The sequence below is a fragment of the Nerophis ophidion genome, linkage group LG10 (assembly GCF_033978795.1).
Source record: "Nerophis ophidion isolate RoL-2023_Sa linkage group LG10, RoL_Noph_v1.0, whole genome shotgun sequence".
Taxonomy (NCBI): Eukaryota; Metazoa; Chordata; class Actinopteri; order Syngnathiformes; family Syngnathidae; genus Nerophis; species Nerophis ophidion.
The window spans coordinates 12769643-12791366 of NC_084620.1; the positions used below are offsets into that span (position 1 = coordinate 12769643).

The 21724-nt window shown below is 42.5% G+C and overlaps 1 protein-coding gene across 2 annotated transcripts in view; it reads right to left on the minus strand.

Annotated features, from left to right (window-relative positions):
• Positions 1 to 21724, minus strand: part of si:ch73-335l21.1 (insulin receptor substrate 1-B) — a 70889-nt gene that overhangs the window by 47848 nt on the left and 1317 nt on the right. The window contains exons 1-3 of one of the 2 annotated variants that reach the window (XM_061912425.1): positions 9070 to 9265; positions 6760 to 7061; positions 1939 to 5071 (exon numbers count right to left, since the gene is read on the minus strand). In XM_061912425.1, coding sequence (XP_061768409.1) covers positions 1939 to 5071; positions 6760 to 7061; positions 9070 to 9250 — 3616 coding nt within the window. In that variant the 5' untranslated portion in view covers positions 9251 to 9265. Of the gene's footprint in view, positions 1 to 1938; positions 5072 to 6759; positions 7062 to 9069; positions 9266 to 21724 lie in introns of those variants that run through there. The other variant, XM_061912424.1, reaches the window with a different exon arrangement.

The following is a 21724-nucleotide window of genomic DNA, read 5'->3' on the forward strand; positions in this document are numbered from 1 at the left end:
GGTGTTGCTGTAGCGCATGGGTGTCAAACTCTGGCCCTCGGGCCAAATTTGGCCCGCCATGTAATTTCACTTGGCCCTTGAGGCAATATCAAATTAACATTAGAGCTGGCCCGCTGCTGTAACACCGCATTCACCGCTTGCCAACCCTCCCGATTTTCCCAGGAGACTCCCGAAGTTCAGTGTCCCTCACGAATTTCATCCCGGGCAACAATATTGGGGGTGGTCCTTAAAGGCACTGCCTTTGGCGTTCTCTACAAGCTGTCGCCACGTCCGCTTTTCTTCTGTACAAACAGCGTGCCGGCCCAGTGACATAATAAATGCGGCTTATACACACACACAAGTGAATGCAATGCATACTTGGTCAACAGCCATACAGGTCACACTGAGGGTGGCCGTATAAATAACTTTAACACTCTTACAAGTATGCGCCACACTGTGAACCCACACCAAACAAGAATGACACATTTTGGGAGAACACCCGCACCTTAACACAACATAAACACAAAAGAACAAATACCCACAACCCCTTGCAGCACAAACTCTTCCGGGACACTACAATATACACCCCCCGCTATCACCAAACCCTGTCCACCTCAACCCCGCCGCTGAAAAGAGGCATTCCATTTTTATTTGATATGCCATTGATATTTTTTAATTATTATCATTATTATTATTATTTGAAACTCGATTTTGCATGTCACTATAAGTTTATATACTGTAAGCCTTGCTTGTTCAAGATTCAATGCAAAACTTGTTTGGGTCCCTATTAAAAAGGTTAATTTGTTCAACTTCGGCCCGCTGCTTTGTTCGGTTTTAAATTTTGGCCCACTCTGTATTTGAGTTTGATACCCCTGCTGTAGCGTGTTTACTTCAGATGCCGTCATAAAAGCATTTGTTTAACTTCTTTAGTGATATCAGTAGTGTTCCTCAAGGTTCCATTTCAGGAGCCCTCTTTTTTAATATTCGGGCTATTCAACTGGTGGCCCACAAGTTCAGTTAAAAAAGACCCACATTTTTGCAGAAAGTCCTTAAAAAGTCCAGCCCCCTAAAACAATATCAAAACAATAATTAATAGGGCTGTGAATCTTTGGGTGTCCCACGATTCGATTCAATATCGATTCTTGGGGTCACGATTCGATAATACATCAATTTTTTCGATTCGATTCGTTTCTCAATTCCAAAACGATATTTTTCCGATTCAAAACGATTCTGTATTCATTCAATACATAGGATTTTAGCAGGATCTACCCCAGTCTGCTGACATGCTAGGTGAGTAGTAGATTAAAAAAAAAAAAAAAAAGCTTTTATAATTGTAAAGGACAATGTTTTAACAACTGATTGCAATAATGTAAATTTGTTTTAACTATTAAACGAACCAAATATATAACTTATTTTATCTTTGTGAAAACAATGGACTCAGTGTGTTGTCAAGCTTATGAGATGCGATGCAACATTGGCTTGGCGTGATAAGCGGGACGGACTTTCCAATGTATATGTATGTGTCATAAATCATATATTTACATCTACACTAGAACAAAAATATGCTGGGGCACTAACAAACGCAAACAATGTCTGTTTTCAAAATGCCAATCACCCATGATTCATGTCACATGCAGAACCTCTGGATGACAGGTCAACCGAACCACAGGATCAAAGTTCAAATGATTTAGACTCAGAGTGGGACGCTTCAATGGAAAGTGTGAATGGTTTCTTTGTGTGGGGATGGTGCTGCAGTGAGATGTTTGCATCAGGAAAACAAGGACTCAAGCAGAGCAGAAGTATTGGCATTTGTCTTATGTATAGCATGATAGAATAATTCCGAAGCAAAGACAAGGAAAAAATAAAACAGATTAAATCCCCCAAAAATGGAGGATGTGGATCACTGGTGCATGAACCCATAATTCATTTAATGTAATTTCAAATATAAACCAGTCTTACCTGACCCCTCCTTGTTTCCGTTCTGATGTGTCCGCAGCTCCTCCGACTTGTAAAAATCTATGCTGGCGTATGTGTTGATGCTGGCGCTGCCACTATTGCCGACTGCTACACCCAATCCTCCTCCTCCTCCAATCGCAGAGCTGGCACCCAGCACAGAGAAGATGCGAGAAGAGGCCTGATTACCTAGGGGTCCATCTAGGCCTGAATGTTGGCTTTCTTTGTTGGCCAAGTCCAAGTCTATATAATTAAGTCCTTGCTCTGTGATGGGCGTGTTGGTGGCAGCGGGCTGTTGTTGTCCAGGAAGGAGTGACTGACTGAGGGTATCCGGCACAGATCCATTACGCCATGGTGTGTTCTCGAAGCCCTGCCGACGTGGCACAGCTTGTTCTGGGAAGAGTGAGGCAGTGGAAGAAGAAGATGTGGAACCAGAAGTAGAGATGGACGGTGAAGCAAGGAAGCTTTCAGAGCAGTGCCGTCTGCGTCCTTGGGGGTCAGCACGGATAACTTTTGCTCCATGGTCCGGGTTGGTTCCCGATTTGGCTAAAGGAAATTCTAGAACCCGTGTTGCACCGGATGGTTCGGTTTTTGTAGGGGAAGGAGTTTTGAGAGAGATGCTGGATGATGGCCCGGAAGCCGTGTTGCTGTTTAGGCTAAAGGCCATCACTGTGTAGTCCCCGCATGATGTGGGGGACTCCAACTCAGGAACAATCTCCTGGATTTTCCTAAGCCGTGCCTCAGCGATCTCGGTCACCTCTTCCAGAGGGCCTGTTGCTGCTTCATCAGAGACTTTGGAAGCAAGAGCAAGAGTTGGAGGGGTAGTAGGGGTGTGGAACGAGGGGAAAACCAGTGGAGTGTGGGGTGAGGGAGAAGGAGAAGGGCCGAGGTCCATGTTTACATACTCAGAAGCACCTGGGGGAGTAATAGGGGCAGAGGGGCTGCGGGACAAGGGGATAAAGTTTCCCAGGCACGACACAGGTCTGTGTTGAGAATGGTAGCTGCTTGTACCACGAGGCTTGGATGATCCATGCCTGAGACCCGTGCCACAGCCTCCTCCAACACTGGTATTGCTGCCGTTTCCCCCCTTAAACTCAATACTGACATATTCCCCAGGGCTCTTAGGTTCTGGTTGCAAGGGATTTTCACGAACCCGAGGAAGCGTGTTAGCCTTGGATACGTCAACAAAAAGGCTCACTGGTCTGCTTCGGGAGTGGGCACTGTGATTGGCCAACCCACTGGAGCCTCGTCGCTGCTGGAGTTTGGTCCCCTCTTTGCAGCCCCCAGCGATGGTGTTTGCTGCTCTTTCCTCGCTCTCTCCAAGGCTTTCACTGCTGGCTGAGCTGGACGAGTATGAGGAAGACGAGAGCGACAGGTGTCGTCTTGCTATTGAACTGCCAGCCGGTTGTTGCTCTTGGTTTCCGCTTATTGTCCGTGAAGCACCCACTCCCCTTCCACCGTTGGGCCTTCTGCCACGTCCTGGTCCATCATCAAAATGTCTGGCAGAGGTATTGTGTTTGTATGACCGTGGAAGGGAATAATAAGAATACACCATCTTGGGGACTTGAGAACTGTTCTCTGATTGACTGGTGTGTTCTGAAGGTGGGGGACTCCCGTTCACAGAGCGAGTACTGATTGGAGACATGTTCATGTAGTCGCTGCCTGGCCTGCTGTCTGCACTGCCACTGCCCACCCAAGCACCACCAGAGAGACCTCCACGTTGATCAGGGGAGCAGCTACTATTGGGAGACATGATCATATAGCCATCTGAGGGTGTAGGTCGGATTTGCTGTGGAGGGGACACGCTGCTGTTTGGGGTCATGGCCATATAATCATCAGCAGGTTTAGGATCCAATTCAGGAACAGAAACAGCCAGAGATTGGGACAAGGCCACTGGAGACTGAGTGACTCCAGGCAACATAGACATGTATCCATTATCCACTCCTAAACCTACACCGCCAGCTGCTACACCACCTGTCTCACCTCTGAATTCTCCCGCCACATCCAAGTACCCTCCTCCACCTCCCCCTGACCCAGCAGTCATGAGGCATTCCCTCTGCATTGAAGAAGACGTTGAAGAAAAGGACTCACGGCTGGTGCTCCTCGACATAATAGCATAGTCAGCTGAGTCTTCATCCGTTGGCTCGTCTTCTCTGTGCGGACATGGGACCAGCCTCTCTAAGGCCATAGGGGGTAAAGATGCACGCTTGCTTAGCAATCTACGCTCCGCTTCGCACTCTCGGCTGGAGGAGCGGCGGAGCACTCTCCTGGACTGGGGCATAGAGCCGCAGCCTGGTGTTCCAGGTGCTGGCAAGGAACTGGATGTCATGCTGCTCTGATTTCCGCCACCATTGCCACCGTTATGCTGACCCATTAAAATATAATTAGCTCCCTCCTCACCAAGGGACTGGCTGCCAACACTACCAACAGAGCTTCCAGGCTGGCTGGGGGAGACTAAGAGTGTCTGTTCCCCAGGACTCGAGCCATATTCATCCGAGGAACCATAGTCACTGGGTGACCCCGAGACAGACGCGCGATGCATCGGGACTCGACTGTAGGGGCCACCCCCTGCCCCAGGACCAGCACAAGTTGCGGTGCCCCCAAACTCTGAGCCATGACCAGAGCTGGAGGACAAGCTTGGGGCCGGGGAAGGTGCTGGTGTGGAAATAGAGCGCATTAGACCAAGAGGAGTTTTAGCGGTTGAGGTGGAGGCTGAGCGTGCTGACTTTGACCTGAGGATGGGAGTGGTTGAGCAAGACCCGTTGGTGGAGGGGCTGGAGCTGAGCCCTGCAAGCGGCATGTTTCCCACTGGACTCTCATCCACTTTACTCCCATCACTAGCTGTACGAGACCTTGAAAAGCTGTGACGAGGGGTAGGAGAAGCACTGGAGCTGCTAACACCTCCGTTCACCCCTCCAGGAGGCTCAGTTCTGGGTCGGCGGGTGAAGCCCACCTGGCTGGGAGGAGGGTTTGGATGGTGGCGACGTGAAGGGACACTAATGGGGTTGGAGGCCGTTGCACCTCCACCGGGACCAGAGTTGGACTGAGATTTACTTCGCTGGCGGAACTCCTCGCTGAGTGCCTTCATGGCCTCCAGCAATGTTTCATGCATGTTCTGGGCGACCACAGAATCATCCACCTTGAAATAAGGACCAAACACAACCACAGTTACACGTATGTATGTACAAATGCAAAGTCCTGACAAGATTAGTGCTGCACGATTAATCTACATCAAGGATTTAATTAGTGCGATAACGTAACTGCAAGAGGCTGAGGTTTTGTTTTGTTTTTCTCCGCTGTCATCGTCATTTGGGTGAGAGACATGTTCGCCTGTCAGAATTGTTGAGCTTCACGTTTCTTAGTCCCTCGCTTCAAACAGAAAGAAAGACATCTCACTATGTGCATCGCTCCCAGCACACTAAAACATTTATTTAACAGTAAAATTAACTGTTTAGTGCGTCTGCCTCACAATACAAAGGACCTGAGTAGTCCTGGGTTCAATCCCGGGCTCGGGATCTTTCTGTGTTGGGTTTGCATGTCCTCCCCGTGACTGTGTAGGTTCCCTCCATGTACTCTGTCTTCCTCCCACTTCCAAAGACATGCACCTGGGGTTAGGTTGATTGGCAACACTAAATTGGCCCTAGTGTGTGAATGTGAGTGTGAATGTTGTCTGTCTATCTGTGTTGGCCCTGCGATGAGGTGGTGACTTGTCACGGGTGTACGCCGCCTTCCGCCCGATTGTAGCTGAGATAGGCACCAGCGCCCTCCGCGACCCCAAAGGGAATAAGTGGTAGTAAATGGATGGATGGGATTTGCTGTACACAGTGATGCACACAGATGTTCAATGTATAAGTAAAATTTTTGCTTACAGAAAAGATAGTCCCTTTAATTGTACTGTTTGTTCATTTAATTTGAATAACAAAGTTATTTACCTTCCAATAACAGTGCAATGGTAAACAATTCTACAACAATGGAAAATAAAAGTTTCTATCCTTTTGAATGGCTACTTGCATTATTATTATATATAATGGTTACATTACATTATAAACACTGTATAGTTTTTATCAGTTGTTTTTTCGGGTTAAGAGCATAATGTAGACAAAAGTTCTGAGTCTGTCTGGATCATGCCATCCATCCACCCATTTCCTACCGCTTTTTCCCTTTTGGGGTCGCGGGGGGCGCAGGCGCCCATCTTAGCTACAATTGGGCGGAAGGCGGGGTACACCCTGGACAAATCGCCACCTCATCACAGGGCCAACACAGATAAACAGACAACATTCACACACTAGGGCCAATTTAGTGTTGCCAATCAACCTATCCCCAGGTGAATGTCTTTGGAAGTGGGAGGAAGCCGGAGTACCCGGAGGGAACCCACGCATTCACGGGGAGAACATGCAAAATCCACACAGAAAGATCCAGAGCCCGGGATTGAACCCAGGACTGCAGGATCTTCGTATTGTGAGGCAGACGCACTAACCCCTCTTCCACCGTGAAGCCCTGGATCATACCAAATATTTCATATTTTTTCAAGTAAATTATTGCATATTGTTCTGTGTGGCGCCTTGAGACAAGAATATGTTGATTGACAGTCTAAAAGTAGCATGTCTTCCTTCACTTGTTATTTTCACATGTTTATGCATTCTTATGTTTAAAATATAAAACTCACGAATTGCAATCACAATTTTTTTCAAAATCGTGCAGGTTTGGACAGAATTGCAGTCTTAGGTGGACTATAAGCATAAAAAAGAAGTTTTTTTTTGCATTGTTCATTTATAAGGGATGTTAGGTACAACTTTTGAACTAAAGGGAGAACGATGAGAGGCGCACCTGCATCCAGAACTCGCCCGGTCCGGTGACGGCGGAGCGGCCCACCTCAACGAAGAAAAAGTTTTCGGAATGCCCGCAGCGTCGAACGTTCATTAGCTGCAGCACCACAGCTGCAGCATCAGAGTTGAGCTTGACAAAATTGACGGTCTTGTCGGTCAGACAGAGGCGGTAGATGCCCACCAGGTTCTTTGCCTGACCCAGACCTTTGGGCCACACTTTGACCTGCCACACCTCTTTGAAGGCCGGTCCTGGATTGGGGACACCATAGTCACCTGCTATTCCTCCGTCCGTGGGGTTTTTACCTAAAGAAGTAGAAAATGAGACGTTTTTGAAGAGAGCAAAGCATAACGACTGCAACAAGCACTGTTGTGACCTTCATGCATGAAGGAGGAAGAGGAACACCGCCTCTATTTACCACTTCTTTCTTTAGCAAGGTGCCTTTATTTTCTATGATGTGCTGATGTGTAACTTTTCACAGATTTTTAAGCAGATCTGAGTTCAAAGTGAGCATGCATCAGCTTGTGTGACCGACTCTGTACCTGCAGGCTCCACACCTGGGGGTCTCGTTTGTCGACTGCACAAATACACCAATGCTCACAAACAAAAGCACACATACCAGCGTGGTAAGTGTCAACTGTTAACTAGTAAAGCCAACAATAGTAAACTGTTCTTAGGGAGGAGGGGGAATTAAGTACACCTAACAAGGTAGCAGGCAACAAAAAAGTCTGGGAAGGTCTGAAAGGAATATTCAAGAGACTGACTCACTTGGTCAATTTGTAAAACAATCGTCTTTTCATTAGCCCCAACAGTCCACTCATCCTTGATGTGTGTCAACACAGTGGGCTATTATTAGTTGATTATTTAGTGCTTTCATGTCTCGGTTTTGTCCCCTGATAGGAAGCAAAAAATATGATCTCTCGCCACTTTAATATGTATTCACTAGGGAACTCACACCTGTTGAAAGAAAGGGCTGTGATTAAAGAAATACCTGGTTATGACTCATGCACGTGGGTGGGCCCAGCATTACTCTGTGGAAACATTCCCAAAACACTGCATTGCTGGTTTGGATCTATTTCCCAACAAAGATGCACTTTTTCTCTAAAAGGGAAAGCATGTATGCCGCTGCATTTTTAACATGATGGAGCACGCTGTATTCCAAATACTGTGCGCTCTTCCCTTTCCCGAAACTCTGCTGCAAATCCTTCAACGACAACCATATGTTGACATGACGATTCACTCCATTGTTATTATTATTTCAGTGGCTCGTTCCCCGGATTTGATTGGGCAAACCCTCGCAGGCCAAACAACAATTCTCGTTGTGTGCTAAAAACTGGAGGTTCGTTTACAAGTATAACTGAGAATAGATTGTTGTGTTTAGAGCCAGTGGAGTTTGTGGCTTTTCACACACACACTGCATAAGATGACTCATTCAAGGCCAAGCGTGGCTGTTTCATGCTTCTCTCAGTGAGCATCAAGTCCCGTATGTCTCCTCCATTAAGATTTACAACAAGAAGGAATTGACAGCAAAGGGATTTTACTTGAGATTGCCACAGGTAATTAATCTTTGTAAAGAAAACGATTTAGACTTCCGATTAGGAGTGTGCAAAGTAAGTATTTCAGCGTGCCGCCTTTTTGTGGGCCTATTTCACCCCTTTCAAGAGGCCGCTCAAACAGGACTTGAGGAGGAGTGTTGTTTGCTTGGACTATAGTGCAGCGTTAAACCTCACACACAAACACTCACCACTTTCATATCACAATGCTACTCAGGCCCACCAAAAATCCTCAAAGAGCCTCTGGAACCTTTAAGAGGTTGTCCACAGTTATGCAGCATCTATCAAACATCTACTCTTGCTCGGTTACATAAAGCCAGGATTGATCCTTGGTGGTGTAATATGAATTATGGAGAACCTCAGGCTTTCTCTGGGGGGAGTAGCCTTCCCGGCAGTGTGCTGCTCTAAGAAAGATGGAAGAAAACTTAAATTTTTTTCCCTTCTTTTTCACTGGCTTGCTGTACAAAAAGTTTGCAAAAGAGAGCCTCGGGTGTACTTGAAGGCAATGAGGCATTTGCCTTGAGCTTTCAGTGTGTGGGACAACATTCAAAAGCAACCTTGGGGCATATCTGTGTAGTGGTCGTCCAAGGTGACTGCTCCTGTCTTTTAAGACAAAGGGTATTCCAAAGGGATCCCTGCCGATTTTTACAAATGAAGCAACAAAAACATTCAATTAGGTCAAGGTTAGTAAGTGTTTGCTCAGGACTATTCAAGATAATTCAATTTTAGCAATAAATCATAGTAGAATCCCTTTCCATACCAGTGAATGCATCCTGTTTGCATTTCCAGCGCGTGACCTCATTGCCGTAGCCCGCTGTGATACTTTCTACGCCACAAAGACTGCGCAGCAGACTCATTTTTATGCTGCTCTCGGCTACTTTTGCCCACAATCCTGCCCAACAGGCTTTGTGCTTTTTCACAGTGGCGCCGTGTGCACCCATGCCTTGTTTTAATCTCGCTGCTTCCTAAACACGTCATGCATCCACCGCACGTGTCATTCCACCATCCGGGAGAACACAGCGCTCTGCAGACACAAGCGTTCATTTTACATGTGGTCCATGTTATCCAGCCAGCGCAGACTGACGCATGGAAGGGAGAAATAAAGAAGGCATCCAAGGATGGGACAAGCAACAAAATAAACATGAAGAGAACCTCAATATAGGACATGCTGGTTAGCCTGGTGGTGAGGTAGTAAACACAGTGTCTGAGAACAGAACGTTCCCAGAGTTCCTAGTATCTTTGGACAGACAGAGCGGCTGCAGTCTTTGCCAATGCTGCACAATTGTTTGTAATTATTGAGGACCGAACAATTTAGAATTTATTCTGAATTTATCAACCATTACAAGACGCACATTTTCAGGAGAGCGATCAAATTCCATGGGGCAAAGAGACAGAGCGGCTGAATATTTAATCTCACCTAAATTTAAAACACTCTTGAATTTTTAAGGTCCTGCAGAAAGTGGTGCAGCACAATGAAGCATTGCATTCACTGAGTGTTTGTGTATTAACGTGGGGAAGAGTTCACAAAATTCACGGTTCGGCTCTTATCACCATTTGCGGTCAACATTTTTTGGTTCTCTGCACATTTTTATTCTTTTTAACAACACAGACTACTATATATCCCAATTAACCACCCATTACATTTTTTTTACATGATAAATTACGTCATTTATAGTTATGGAAAATGGGTTGTACTTGTATAGCGCTTTTCTACCCCTTTTTAAGGAGCCCAAAGCGCTTTGACAGTATTTCCACATTCACACATTCACACACTGACGGTATAACAGTTAGTTATAGACCTGCCAACGTTTGGTGTTTGCAATCCAGTAGATTTTTTTAATGTTGGGGTAAGGTTTTCTTAGGATGGGTTGTTCATCTGTGAGACGACTCCTATGCACGGATTATAAAGATGATGTACACGTCATTGCATAGCTTATATATCACTATATTCATGTGCACAGGTGTTATGTGCCAGTCATCTTTGGTCATTTTTTCTGGCTGTACAAAACATGCATAACTGCATGTGAATGTGTTTTTAAATTAACATACCTATTTATTTTAAAACTCCATTTGCAAAGACATTTTTAACACCACTATGGATACTTGTTGTCGTGCTTAGAGTTGTATTTTTCGACAGTTTCAGTCATTGAATGTGTCATGACAGGTCACTGGATGACCACGACGAAAGACAGGAGGGAAAGTATGACAGTTGTGAAAGTTTTATTGTGTTTTTACAGTTTTTTTCGACAGTTTCAGTCATTGAATGTGTCATGACAGGTCACTGGATGACCACGACGAAAGACAGGAGGGAAAGTATGACAGTTGTGAAAGTTTTATTGTGTTTTTACAGTTTATTACATGCACTTGGGGAAAGGCTGATTGATTGGATAAAGTTATTGAAAGACACACTTATTTCGAATCGTGTCGGACCAACCAAACGGTTCAGATTTTTTTTTTATAAACTGTTTCATCTATATTATGTACATCCATACATTCCATAAACTGAGCATATTCAATTGCATCCCAGAGGAGGGTGACACCAGGAAATCGAGGTCAGCAAAGTAGGAGTCTGTAATGTAAAGCTGATAAATTAGGGGGCACTTCCTGACCACAACGACAGTGCTAATGTGCTCTGAGCAGGCAACCACAATCAATACATCTGAAACCTTAAAATTAGGGCTACACAGTCCTGTAAAAACATTTAGATGTTCTTGCTTAGAATTGAGATTGCAATTTCCATATCTTTCCGACTAAAAAGAAAAAAAAAAATGTTACATATATTAGACGCACTAGACTATAAGCCGCAGATAGATACCAGTATGAAATATGTTTGTTCTACATTTGATAGAACTGTATAGAAAAACTGGAAATAATCCATTAAGTCAAAGACACAGCACACCTGCTTTCTCGACAGTACATGCATAAAATAAAGAAAAGTCAAAAGAAAAGTGAAGTGATTCATATGATTGCCCCCGAGCCTTACCGTTCAGGGAAAGTTGTCCAGCTAGCGAGGCTCACTGGAAGATGAGGAAAGTGAGGAGGAAGTGTCAGTGTCAGCGCAGTGTGACCCCTGGCATAAAATTTGATGCAGCTAATTAAATACAATCAAAAAATCATTGTCATTACGGTAATTAGATGGCATGTTACTGTAAATTGAGATGACAATTTTTTGGGGTCGATCTTTTCTGCATTCCTGCTTACTATGCATTAAAAGCGCCACAGGTGGAAGGAGTAAAGAAGCAACGCGGAAGAGACCCATTACTGGAAGCCGATAATCATTCCTAAAACAGTCAGGATATGAGCACACAGCCTCTACTGTGCCACCGGCAGCTGACACTGGAGACAGCAATTACTGCCTAATTAGCGGGATGAGCAGTGTTTAACGTGGCTTAACGTTTAATCGGGCCATGCAGATCTCATTGGCCCGTGACGGCAGGCACCAAAACAGTCACACCGCCTGCTCATGTTTAGTAGAATAAAAAGCAACATATAATAAATGTGTTTTATGCATCGAGACACTCGTCCTGGATGAGCCATATTAAACCTGACAGTATTTGCAGTGTCTTTAAAAACTGATGTTTCATTGCCAAATGGGGCAACTGTAAGAAAAACAACAACAATAAGAATTCTAGTGGTAAAGCTGCACACATTAAAAAAAATGTCAATCTTGATTTACACTAAAATGCGGTGCAAAAATGTATTGCATTTTACGTAACAAGCTGCATTACAAACACTGCCATTTTAGTCCTGGGCTTAGTTTTGACAGGACCGCCGACACTTACCCTGGTCCTTATGAAGAACTATAGAAAGACCATTGGAGGTTGGTTTACACGATATAGACAATATATGATGTAACTTGGACCACGATAGAGCTTTAAATATTATTGTTATGCCCTGATTATGCACATTGATGACAAATTCTGTCTGTGGCCCACAAATTGGATAGTGACAAGCGAACAAATGTGTCTTTAGGGTACTATACCATTCTCGCTAGTGTCTAATGTCCCCCACAGTGCAAAAATGCCACTTCTTAGTCAGTCCTCAATCCTTGCATCTTTGGATACAAATAAACTACGTATCTTACAAGTGTCATCAAAGGAGGACGAGGAATAGAACTAACATCCAACACCACAAAACGAAGGAGGTCAAGTTAACTGCTAACCACAAGCTAGAGCTGTTAAATGTAAACAAAGTTGGGTGGATCGATTCAGTAACAATACCAAGTATAGTATCAGTATAAGGTCAATACACATAGATGAATATTTTTTAGTATCACAATACCCTTTGTTATTTTTGTTATTGTCTAGTATAACATTTAAATATTTAAGTGACACTGTCACATTGCCTAACTATAGTTGTGATTAAAAATGTAATCAGTCAAAGATCTTCAGAATTTGAAATATCAGTATCAAATTGGTATTACCAATACTGCCATTGTAACTCGGTATTAGATTGCTTACTACATTTTTAGTATCACTCAAAACTAATGTAGAATATCCAAATTACAGAAGAATAAGTGCTTATTGCATTTTAACAGAGATGTAGACAGAACCATGTTACATCAGAAAATAAACAGATATTTACAGTAAATTAGCAAGTATAAAGATTAATAATAATTTTGACAAAATAATACAACCAGTATGTTACTGCATATGTCAGCAGACAAATTAGGAGCTTTTATAAGCCATTTCGAAAGGGTTTTATTACCATTTACATACCAAAAATATATTGGGATATATGTTGTTATCGCAGGGGGCTGCACTATTTATCACGGTGCAGTTTTTAGGCCATATCGTCCATCCCTAGTTGGAAGTTTCTTTAAAGGAGTTTTAGATTATAGGAATGTGTTTCTACATTTAAACGGTCAAAATGTTGCATAGAGCTTCTATTGAGTCTACTGAAAGATATTAGTCAAAACAATATGCTAATTTGTATTACAAATGGCAACAGTGGAGGATCCATGTGCATGTACGAGCCAGTCTGCCCCACAACAAGAGGATACAAAAAAAGAAAAAGATTACTTACTATAGTGTGGACTACAGTGGCAAACTCATGCAAAGTACTTAGAGTAAAGCTCTACCATAACTCTTTTTACCACAATTGGGAAAAACCTTATATCGTATTTTTCGAACTATAAGTCGCAGTTTTTTTCATATACACCGGAGCGACTTATGTGTGAAATTATTAACACATTACCATAAAATATCAAATAATATTATTTATATAATTCGTGGAAGAGACGAAGAAAATGTCAGCAATCGTCACATACACGTCAACCAATAAGAATTTGGCGGGGGAGGGTCATGGCAGAAGTGCATTGTGGGTCATGGAATGCTAACTGCTATAGGCTACTGCTGTAGCTATTAAAACAGATCATCGTTGGCGGTTACTTATAAAAACTGGGAAGGGCTGAACAAAAATTGGACCGAAAAGGAAATCATGTACTGCAGCTTACATGCTGGGCGTAACGAAATATGCAGCAGAAAACGACAAGAGGAAGCGACGCATGCCTTTGAGTTGGCAGAGTTGTTTAGAAGAGACATCGAGGAAGTAGATTTCATGGGATTTATCGATTAGGAGTGACAGATTGTTTGGTAAACGTATAGCATGTTCTTTATGTTATAGTTATTTGAATGATTCTTACCATAATATGTTACGTTAACATACCAGGCACGTTCTCAGTTGGTTATTTATGCGTCATATAACGTACACTTATTCAGCCTGTTGTTCATTATTTTTTATTTATTTTAAATTGCCTTTCAAACGTCTATTCTTGGTGTTGGATTTTATCAAATAAATTTCCCCCAAAAATGCGACTTATACTCCAGTGCGACGTATATATGTTTTTTTCCTTCTTTATTATGCATTTTTGGCCGGTGCGACGTATACTGCGGAGCGACTTATAATCCGAAAAATACGGTAATTGGGGCAAATTCCAAACGGCTCGTTTGGAATAAGTATGAAGAAAGGGCAAGATTGTCTTATAAATATGTCCGCCATGCCTCCAGTGTTTGATTTCAAATGTTCTGGAGTCATGCAGATCCCAAATACACAAAAGCAGGTACCAACAGGTAATAACAGTTGGTTTTGCATAGTAAGTCCCCTTTAAAGCAGAACAAGACAATGACGAGTTATAGTGATAAAATTAATATTAAAAAGTGATTTACTTCAAATGTAAGAAAATTACTTTGAACATGTAAAAACAAAAGCCATGTTGAGAATTGTGACGTCGATTCCCAGAAAATCACCCATCCAGCGGGATTTATGGCAATGTGGTGACGTTGAGCGAGCTTAAAAGAAAGGAACAGCTGATTCGCTGCCCAGCCAAAAGCTAATAGAGACCAGAAGCACTCGCATAGAAGTCGATAGAAGTTTTATGTGTTTGTGTGGATACAATTTCTGTCTTGTTTACACCCGCCGATCTAGCTCCAAATTTGGACTCTGCTATTTAGTTTTTATTGAGGTCAACAATCCTGAGGTGGTGTGGGAGCCATGGAGCAATTTTCCTGGCCAACTGCAAGCGCGGGCCGCACCTCCGCCCCGTTCTGCGGGGGTTAAGCCTTTACACACTCCACTGACTCCTAATAGCTGAACAAATAGCTGCCCTCAATACTGATACTGTACTCGTCGCCCAAGTGGGTCTTACTGGACTCAGCTGAATAAATAACTGATGCGCATATCGCTCGGCACGGCAGTGGCCTCATGTTTGTGTAATTGACATCGCTCGAGGAGAGCCTTGTGTGAGGCTGGACGCTGCCTGGGACGCTTTAGTGCACTCTCCCAGGCTCCCATGTGGCGCTGGACAGACCACTTTATTAGGCACACCCGCATTTTCTCATGATATGTTCAAGGTATAGATGTTCCGAACAAGGATTTTTGCTGCCGATTCCAATCATCCATGAGTGAGATCGGCCGATACCAATACCAATACCAATACTGATCACATGTATTAACTGCAAATCGTTCAAGTTATTCATGGTGAGTGCTATTGACAGTTTAAAAATATCAACAACAAAAAAATTATATTGAAAAAATATAAACATGGATGTAATCACTCTATTATTATTACACTTGGTATCGACACCACCAATTTATTGATTGACCCGCCCTCCTCTTACGTGCAGGGAACTTCTGTCTGCGACATTACTGATACACCAACATTTACTATATTATCCTCTCACCCGGCTCCTAATTATCTACTTGTTAATTTCCTGTTAATATCTGCTTACTTTTTTCTGTTATGGGGTTACATTGAAACGTCTTAAAGTTCATTAAGAACTTATTAATTCTGTTGTTTCTAACAAGCTTAGCGGCGAGCTTAGCTATTAGCTTTCCTGCTTCTGGCTCGCTCTCGGTTTGTAACATATTAAGGCTCTTTATAATACCTAAAATCATACTTGATAATGATCCCTAAATATTAAGAAATGCAGTTTATTTGCCATCGTAGATTGGTTGGTTGGTTGAAGTTTGTGTTGAAGATGTATACAATTTCAATATGATACATCACTTTTTTTCATTTTGCTTTACATGTTGGAAAAGGAGTAGGAAGAAGCAAATCTTAATTAATCCTAACCCTTTTATACCTTCTAGTACTAACATGTTTACTTCGTGTTCTTAACTTGTACACCATTTACACAAATTAATTCTGAATACAACAGTTCTCTTCATGAATAGTTAATAATGACATGAATATTATCTTATTTTCGATAACTTCCAGACGTTTATCATTATTGTACTTTGTAAACACTTTGAACAGTTTCCTAGAGTGGATCATATTAGCACATTGTTAGACATCTTTGCTTAATCCATTCCATAATCTAATTCCATATACTGATATACTAAATATTTTAAGTGTTGTACGTGCAAAGAAATGTCTTAAATTACATTTTTCTCTAAGGTTATATTTATCCTCTTTTGTTGAGAAGAATTGTTGTACATTCTTGGGAAGCAGGTTATCATTTGATTTGAGAATAATTTTAGCTGTTGGCCAATGCACCAAATCATTGAAATTCAATATTTTCAATAAAGAAAAAGGTTTGTATGATCCCTATATCCAACATTGTTTAGTATTCTAACTGGCATTTTTAGTAACACTGTTGTTTTTCCATCCATCCATCCATCTTCTACTGCTCTGAAGCCTATACTGTATTTTTTATATATATAATATATTGTGGAATGAGTGAGTGTGCTATGCATTGGACTTGATGGGTTATTTTCACCTTTTCTCTTCCATTCAATTGGACACATGTGTCATATTGGATTGTGCAGGTGTTCCCACCAAACAGCACTCTACTGTTAGGAACAGATTTGCAGCAGCCAATCATTTACGCGCTTTGAAAGAGTTTCTCTCAGCATCGCGCTGAGGGAGTGGCTTGCTCTGCACTCAAACAGGGCAGCATCTCTTGGCTGCGGGCCCCTCGAGCTCGCAGACTCAAGCTGTGAATTCTTCAAGTAGGGGACAAGTTCTTCACTGTACTGTTGCCTATGTGTGTGCGCGCATGTGTGTATGTGCGCGCGTGTGTTTGCGTGTGTGTGTGTTTGTGGCACATACCAGAGGCGGGTTATTAGGTGCAGGAATCCTAATACTGTTCAGTGTGTCAAAGATACTTGCCACTGCAAGTTTAGACAGTGGTCGGCCATGACCTTTTCGCGCTCCTCTTACCGAGCTTCTCGTGTCCTGAACAAGCCAGCGTCATGATTACCTCTGACAAACTCCTTTAAAGACCCCACTTTTACACTGCATCACTTTTAGTGGGGTAGTTCCCTAAATACAACACTGCAGGTGCCATCATGTAGTGAGAATAGACATTATAGCAAGCGGGCTCCTACTGAAATGGTGTCTAACATGCAGCCAGGGGCTATTTTGCCTGCAGCACATTCTAAATATATAATTAAAAAACAATAAAACAACAGCAAATTGTTAGTTGTATTAACCCTAATAATAATATGTCTCGTTATCCAACACAAACCTGACTTGCAGGCTGCTTTCCTTTAAAGGGGACCTAATATGCAAAAACAACTTTTCTTACCTATGGGTACCTGTTTTTGTGGATTTGGGATTTGCATAATTCCCCAAAATTGGAATTCAAACCACAGAAGCATGGTGAGGAAATGATTATAAAACAAATTTTCCTTCCTGCATATTTCATACAAAGGAGCAGTCTTGAATTCTCCCAATTTGTGACTTTTTTCCCCACATTTGAGGTCGTCAGCAGATACCTCCATATATGGTAGAGATTTACCCAAAGAGCTATGCACGAGTGCGACATTGTAGTCAATACATTCTTTATTTTTCTCTACCCTCTTGTTGTGGGGCAGACGGGCTCGTACATGCACATGCATCCTCTGCTGTTGCCATTTTATAATACAAAGTAGCATATAGTTATTGAAAAGTAAAATGTATTGTTAGGAAAAGGTGATATCACGGATATTATGAGTAAATAATCACATTTTTTATTTACACGGTATTGTTAAATAGGCTCAAAAAGGACTTGAATACATTTTTTTTTAAATAACTAATGTACATGTAATAGACCCACTGAAGAAAGCCCTCTATTTTGCATGTTGTGTGTTTCTTATGCTTCACTGATAAGAATGTTCCGGCAGGCCTTGTGGTGTCTTATATTCTTCAGCGGTCCTTAAACGCCCCATAAAAATACCTCTGTGTCATAGTCCTCCAAGTATAGAGTGACCACTCGCTTATAGCTTGTAGGTTCAATGTGCACATTTGAATAGCTTAGAAGCTAATACAGCAATATGTTCATACAAGTTTAGACTGGGGTATTTTGTTTCTTAATGGGGAAATGTGTTAATGTATTTTTTCATGTTAGTATTTAAGCTAGCGAACTGGCACCAGTTGGTCTGTGACGTCATAAAAGTGTGGTTATCAATCACAGTTTTCCGATCGTTTTCATTTTAAATGATCCTAACCGCCGGGAGATTTATCATGGTTATCATTAATACCGTTAATCGTTTCATCCCTACTAGTACACTAGCATTAGGCCTTGGTGATATGGCCTAAAAATTGACACAATCCTGCCCCCAACCAATGGAACTGAGAAAATTAGTAAGGAGAAGAAGCCTATGACCGAATCAGAGAAAGAAACCGGCTTGGGCCATATATCGATAAATTTGAGTTTTTCGTTGCAAATGATTTAAAGAAATAAAATAAAATCAATGTTTGTCTCCTCTTGCTCCGGGATATTTTTTTGACCCCATGAGCTTCCAAAGCGGAGACCCAAAAGCCTATCAAAACATGGCTAATGTTAATGCTAACAAGAGCGAGACGTATGCTCCAGAGAAAACAAAAGTGTTGCCACTGCTTTATATTTTCGGCAACAGGCATGGAACAAGTGACTGCACGCTGCAATGTTTTTTTAGAGAAGGCAGCACCACAACAAACATTTTCTAGCATCTGAAACAGCATCGAGGCGAGTGGGGGAAATGCAACTTTTTACGAGCCGAACAAGACCGCAGCAACAAACTCCACCAAAGAAAAATCTTACTGTGGTGAAATCATTTACACAAGGCACCATGTACAGTATGGAGAACAATGCACAGAGCGATCACTATAGCAGTTGCTCTGCATATTTAAACAGGACAGCTCGCGTGCACGTGTGCTGATGCAAAACTGTTGTGGAATTATAACGCAATTCAACACCAATTTTGTTATACATTACATGTGCAAAGAAGTGTACATTGTCTTTAACATCAGTACACACTAATAAAGAGCTGAGAATAATTCAGGGAAAAGCCTGTATATAGTCCTCTCAATGTGTCACTTGATTATTTCTTTGTATACAATGTACAATACTACATTTTCATTTACAGTAGTATTTTATTTAAAACACAGGTTTTAAGTTTGTACTCTATTGATCTGATGGATTTTTATGTATTTATGCAGAAACATATAGCTGAGATAGGCGCCAGCGCCCCCCGCGACCCCGAAAGGGAATAAGCGGTAGAAAATGGATGGATGGATATGAAGAAGCTCCAGACTCTTTTTGATGTTTTTCAGTTGGTACTGTCTAAACAAACTGGACAATTGAGCATTACTTTTGGTACACAAACATAACTTGTTGTCCACACTGACCTTTCTGGTCCGTCACTAAAACACGTCCGTGTGCAACATAAACAATTTCCTAGATCCTGTGGTGACATGACAGAGAAGCAGCCCATTGGAGACGCCAACAAAAGTCTGTTACGCAAAGTAAATGCTCAACATTGTTATTAGATTATTACATACAACTACTGTAGTTGTTTGTAGCAAATTGTATGGTAAAGTTTTTCAAACAATGTTTGTTAGCTAAAAGTTAGTTGATCTTTTTGAAAAGGCATGCTACATGTTAAAATGGTGTTGTTCGGAAGGGCCAAGCACGGAATTAATTGATATAAATTAATTTCAAAGGGTGGGGCTGATACGAGTGCTTTGAGTTATGAGCTCGGTCATGGAATGAAATGTGCTTGTAAGTTCAGGTACCACTGTACTTCTAAAAAACAGCACATGGTTCCTCACATTTCCACGAGCTGGCAGCATCCCTGCACACCCACACATAAACTAACACACACACACACACACAACCCTAGAAGCTGACATAAACCTGCTAAATACTCAGCAAAGGCGTCCTGCATACAAACATGTTGGTGTTAAGACAAGCAAAGTGGCCCGGCTCAGACGCTTCCCTAATCAGCCGCTTTATGTAACAGAGCAGCAGGTCATATATGAGGAGCACCTTGAACCCTGCGGTTGTCGTTTGCCCAGATTGCGTCATGGTGTCCCTGGCGGCCGTAAGGAGAGGGAAGGTCGAACAGGTGATTGTGAGTGTCCACCTATTGCTGCGACAGCTGTGTTTACACAGTGGCTGATAGAGTACTATTGAGGAATGTAAGGACACTTGTGACCTTTTTTTCTGCTCTAACCTGCAGAGGAACTTGCAGGGGAAAATAATCGGGGGGGGGGGGGGGGGGGGGGGGTTCTTTGAGGTCGTTTCCCCGCTTTCCTGGAACCCGTGCCTGCACAGATACTGTATGAGTGTTAAAACTTGATCCAACGTGGCTCCCATACTGAACAAGTGAAGATGGTGGGGGGGCTCTGATGTTTTTGACCTTGATATAATATTTAACATCCTGTGTGTCAGATTTGTGTTGTAGTTTACAAAACAGACCTTACGAGGATGTGAAGACTGGTAAAAATTTGCATGTGTTTGGGGTGCCAGACACGCCGTCCCATATGCGCTCAACAGCACCCCAGCTGGAGAGTGACAATATTATTAGCACTCGCTAAGGGTGTCTACTTACTGTGACACCAATTCCAGTCCACATGCTTGTCATAACGGGACTGATAAAAAAATCATCCTAGCAGGCAGAGCGGCACAGGCAGTCAACCGTGTGGTTTTACTTTTACTTATTTATTTCACCTGGGGATAGGTTGATTGGCCACACTAAAATTGGCCCTAGTGTGTGAATGTGAGTGTGAGTGTTGTCTGTCTATCTGTGTTGGCCCTGCGATGAGGTGGCGACTTGTCCAGGGTGTACCCCGCCTTCCGCCCGATTGTAGCTGAGATAGGCGCCAGCGCCCCCCGTGACCCCGAAAGGGAATAAGCGGTAGAAAATGGATGGATGGATGGATGGATATTTTACAAGGAGGCATTTTTCTATTTGTGTCTTTCAGTGTGGCCCAAAAACAACATCCAAGCAGAAATTATCCAAGATCAAAAACACACAAACAAATGTAAAAGAAAACTGCTGCAAACAACCCAAAAAAATTGGTTACAAACACAAGTGCATGACAGAAATGCTGCAAATTCAACCAACCAAGCGGATCTTTTATGGATGCCATACCGCCGCTATGCTAACAATAGCCACGTAAATTGTTTGTTTTATAATGTTGTAACATATTTGTTTAACAAATTTACCGCAACTTACTTCTGAGCAAGGTCTGGTCACCTGGCTTAGTTTCGTTGTTTTCCATTACCTTGCAGCATTTCTCTCATGTATTTTTTTTTTTTTTGGAGGGGGCGGGGGGTTGAATTGATCCTGCAGCATTTAATGTGATTTCTGCATTTTTTATTTATTTTCAAAATGTTCAATCATATTTGTTTGGTGGTGTTAATGGGTTATTAGATCATTTCTGTGTTCAAACACATTAGGAAGAGGACAAATGCTCCACCGTAATGGTCGCATGTTCATTTTGAACCTGGAATGTGTCGCAACCCATTCAATAAAAAAAGAAGCTCCAGGCTGCTGTTGTAAGCACAATAACAATGGCACGCAATTTGCAAAATGCGCAACCACATTTCGCAAATTTTATGTCAAATCAAATCAAATCAAATGTTTATTGGATTCATCACTATACAGTGTACATCTACAACAGATCTACTGACTAAACTACTACCACAACTTGGTTGACTATTTAT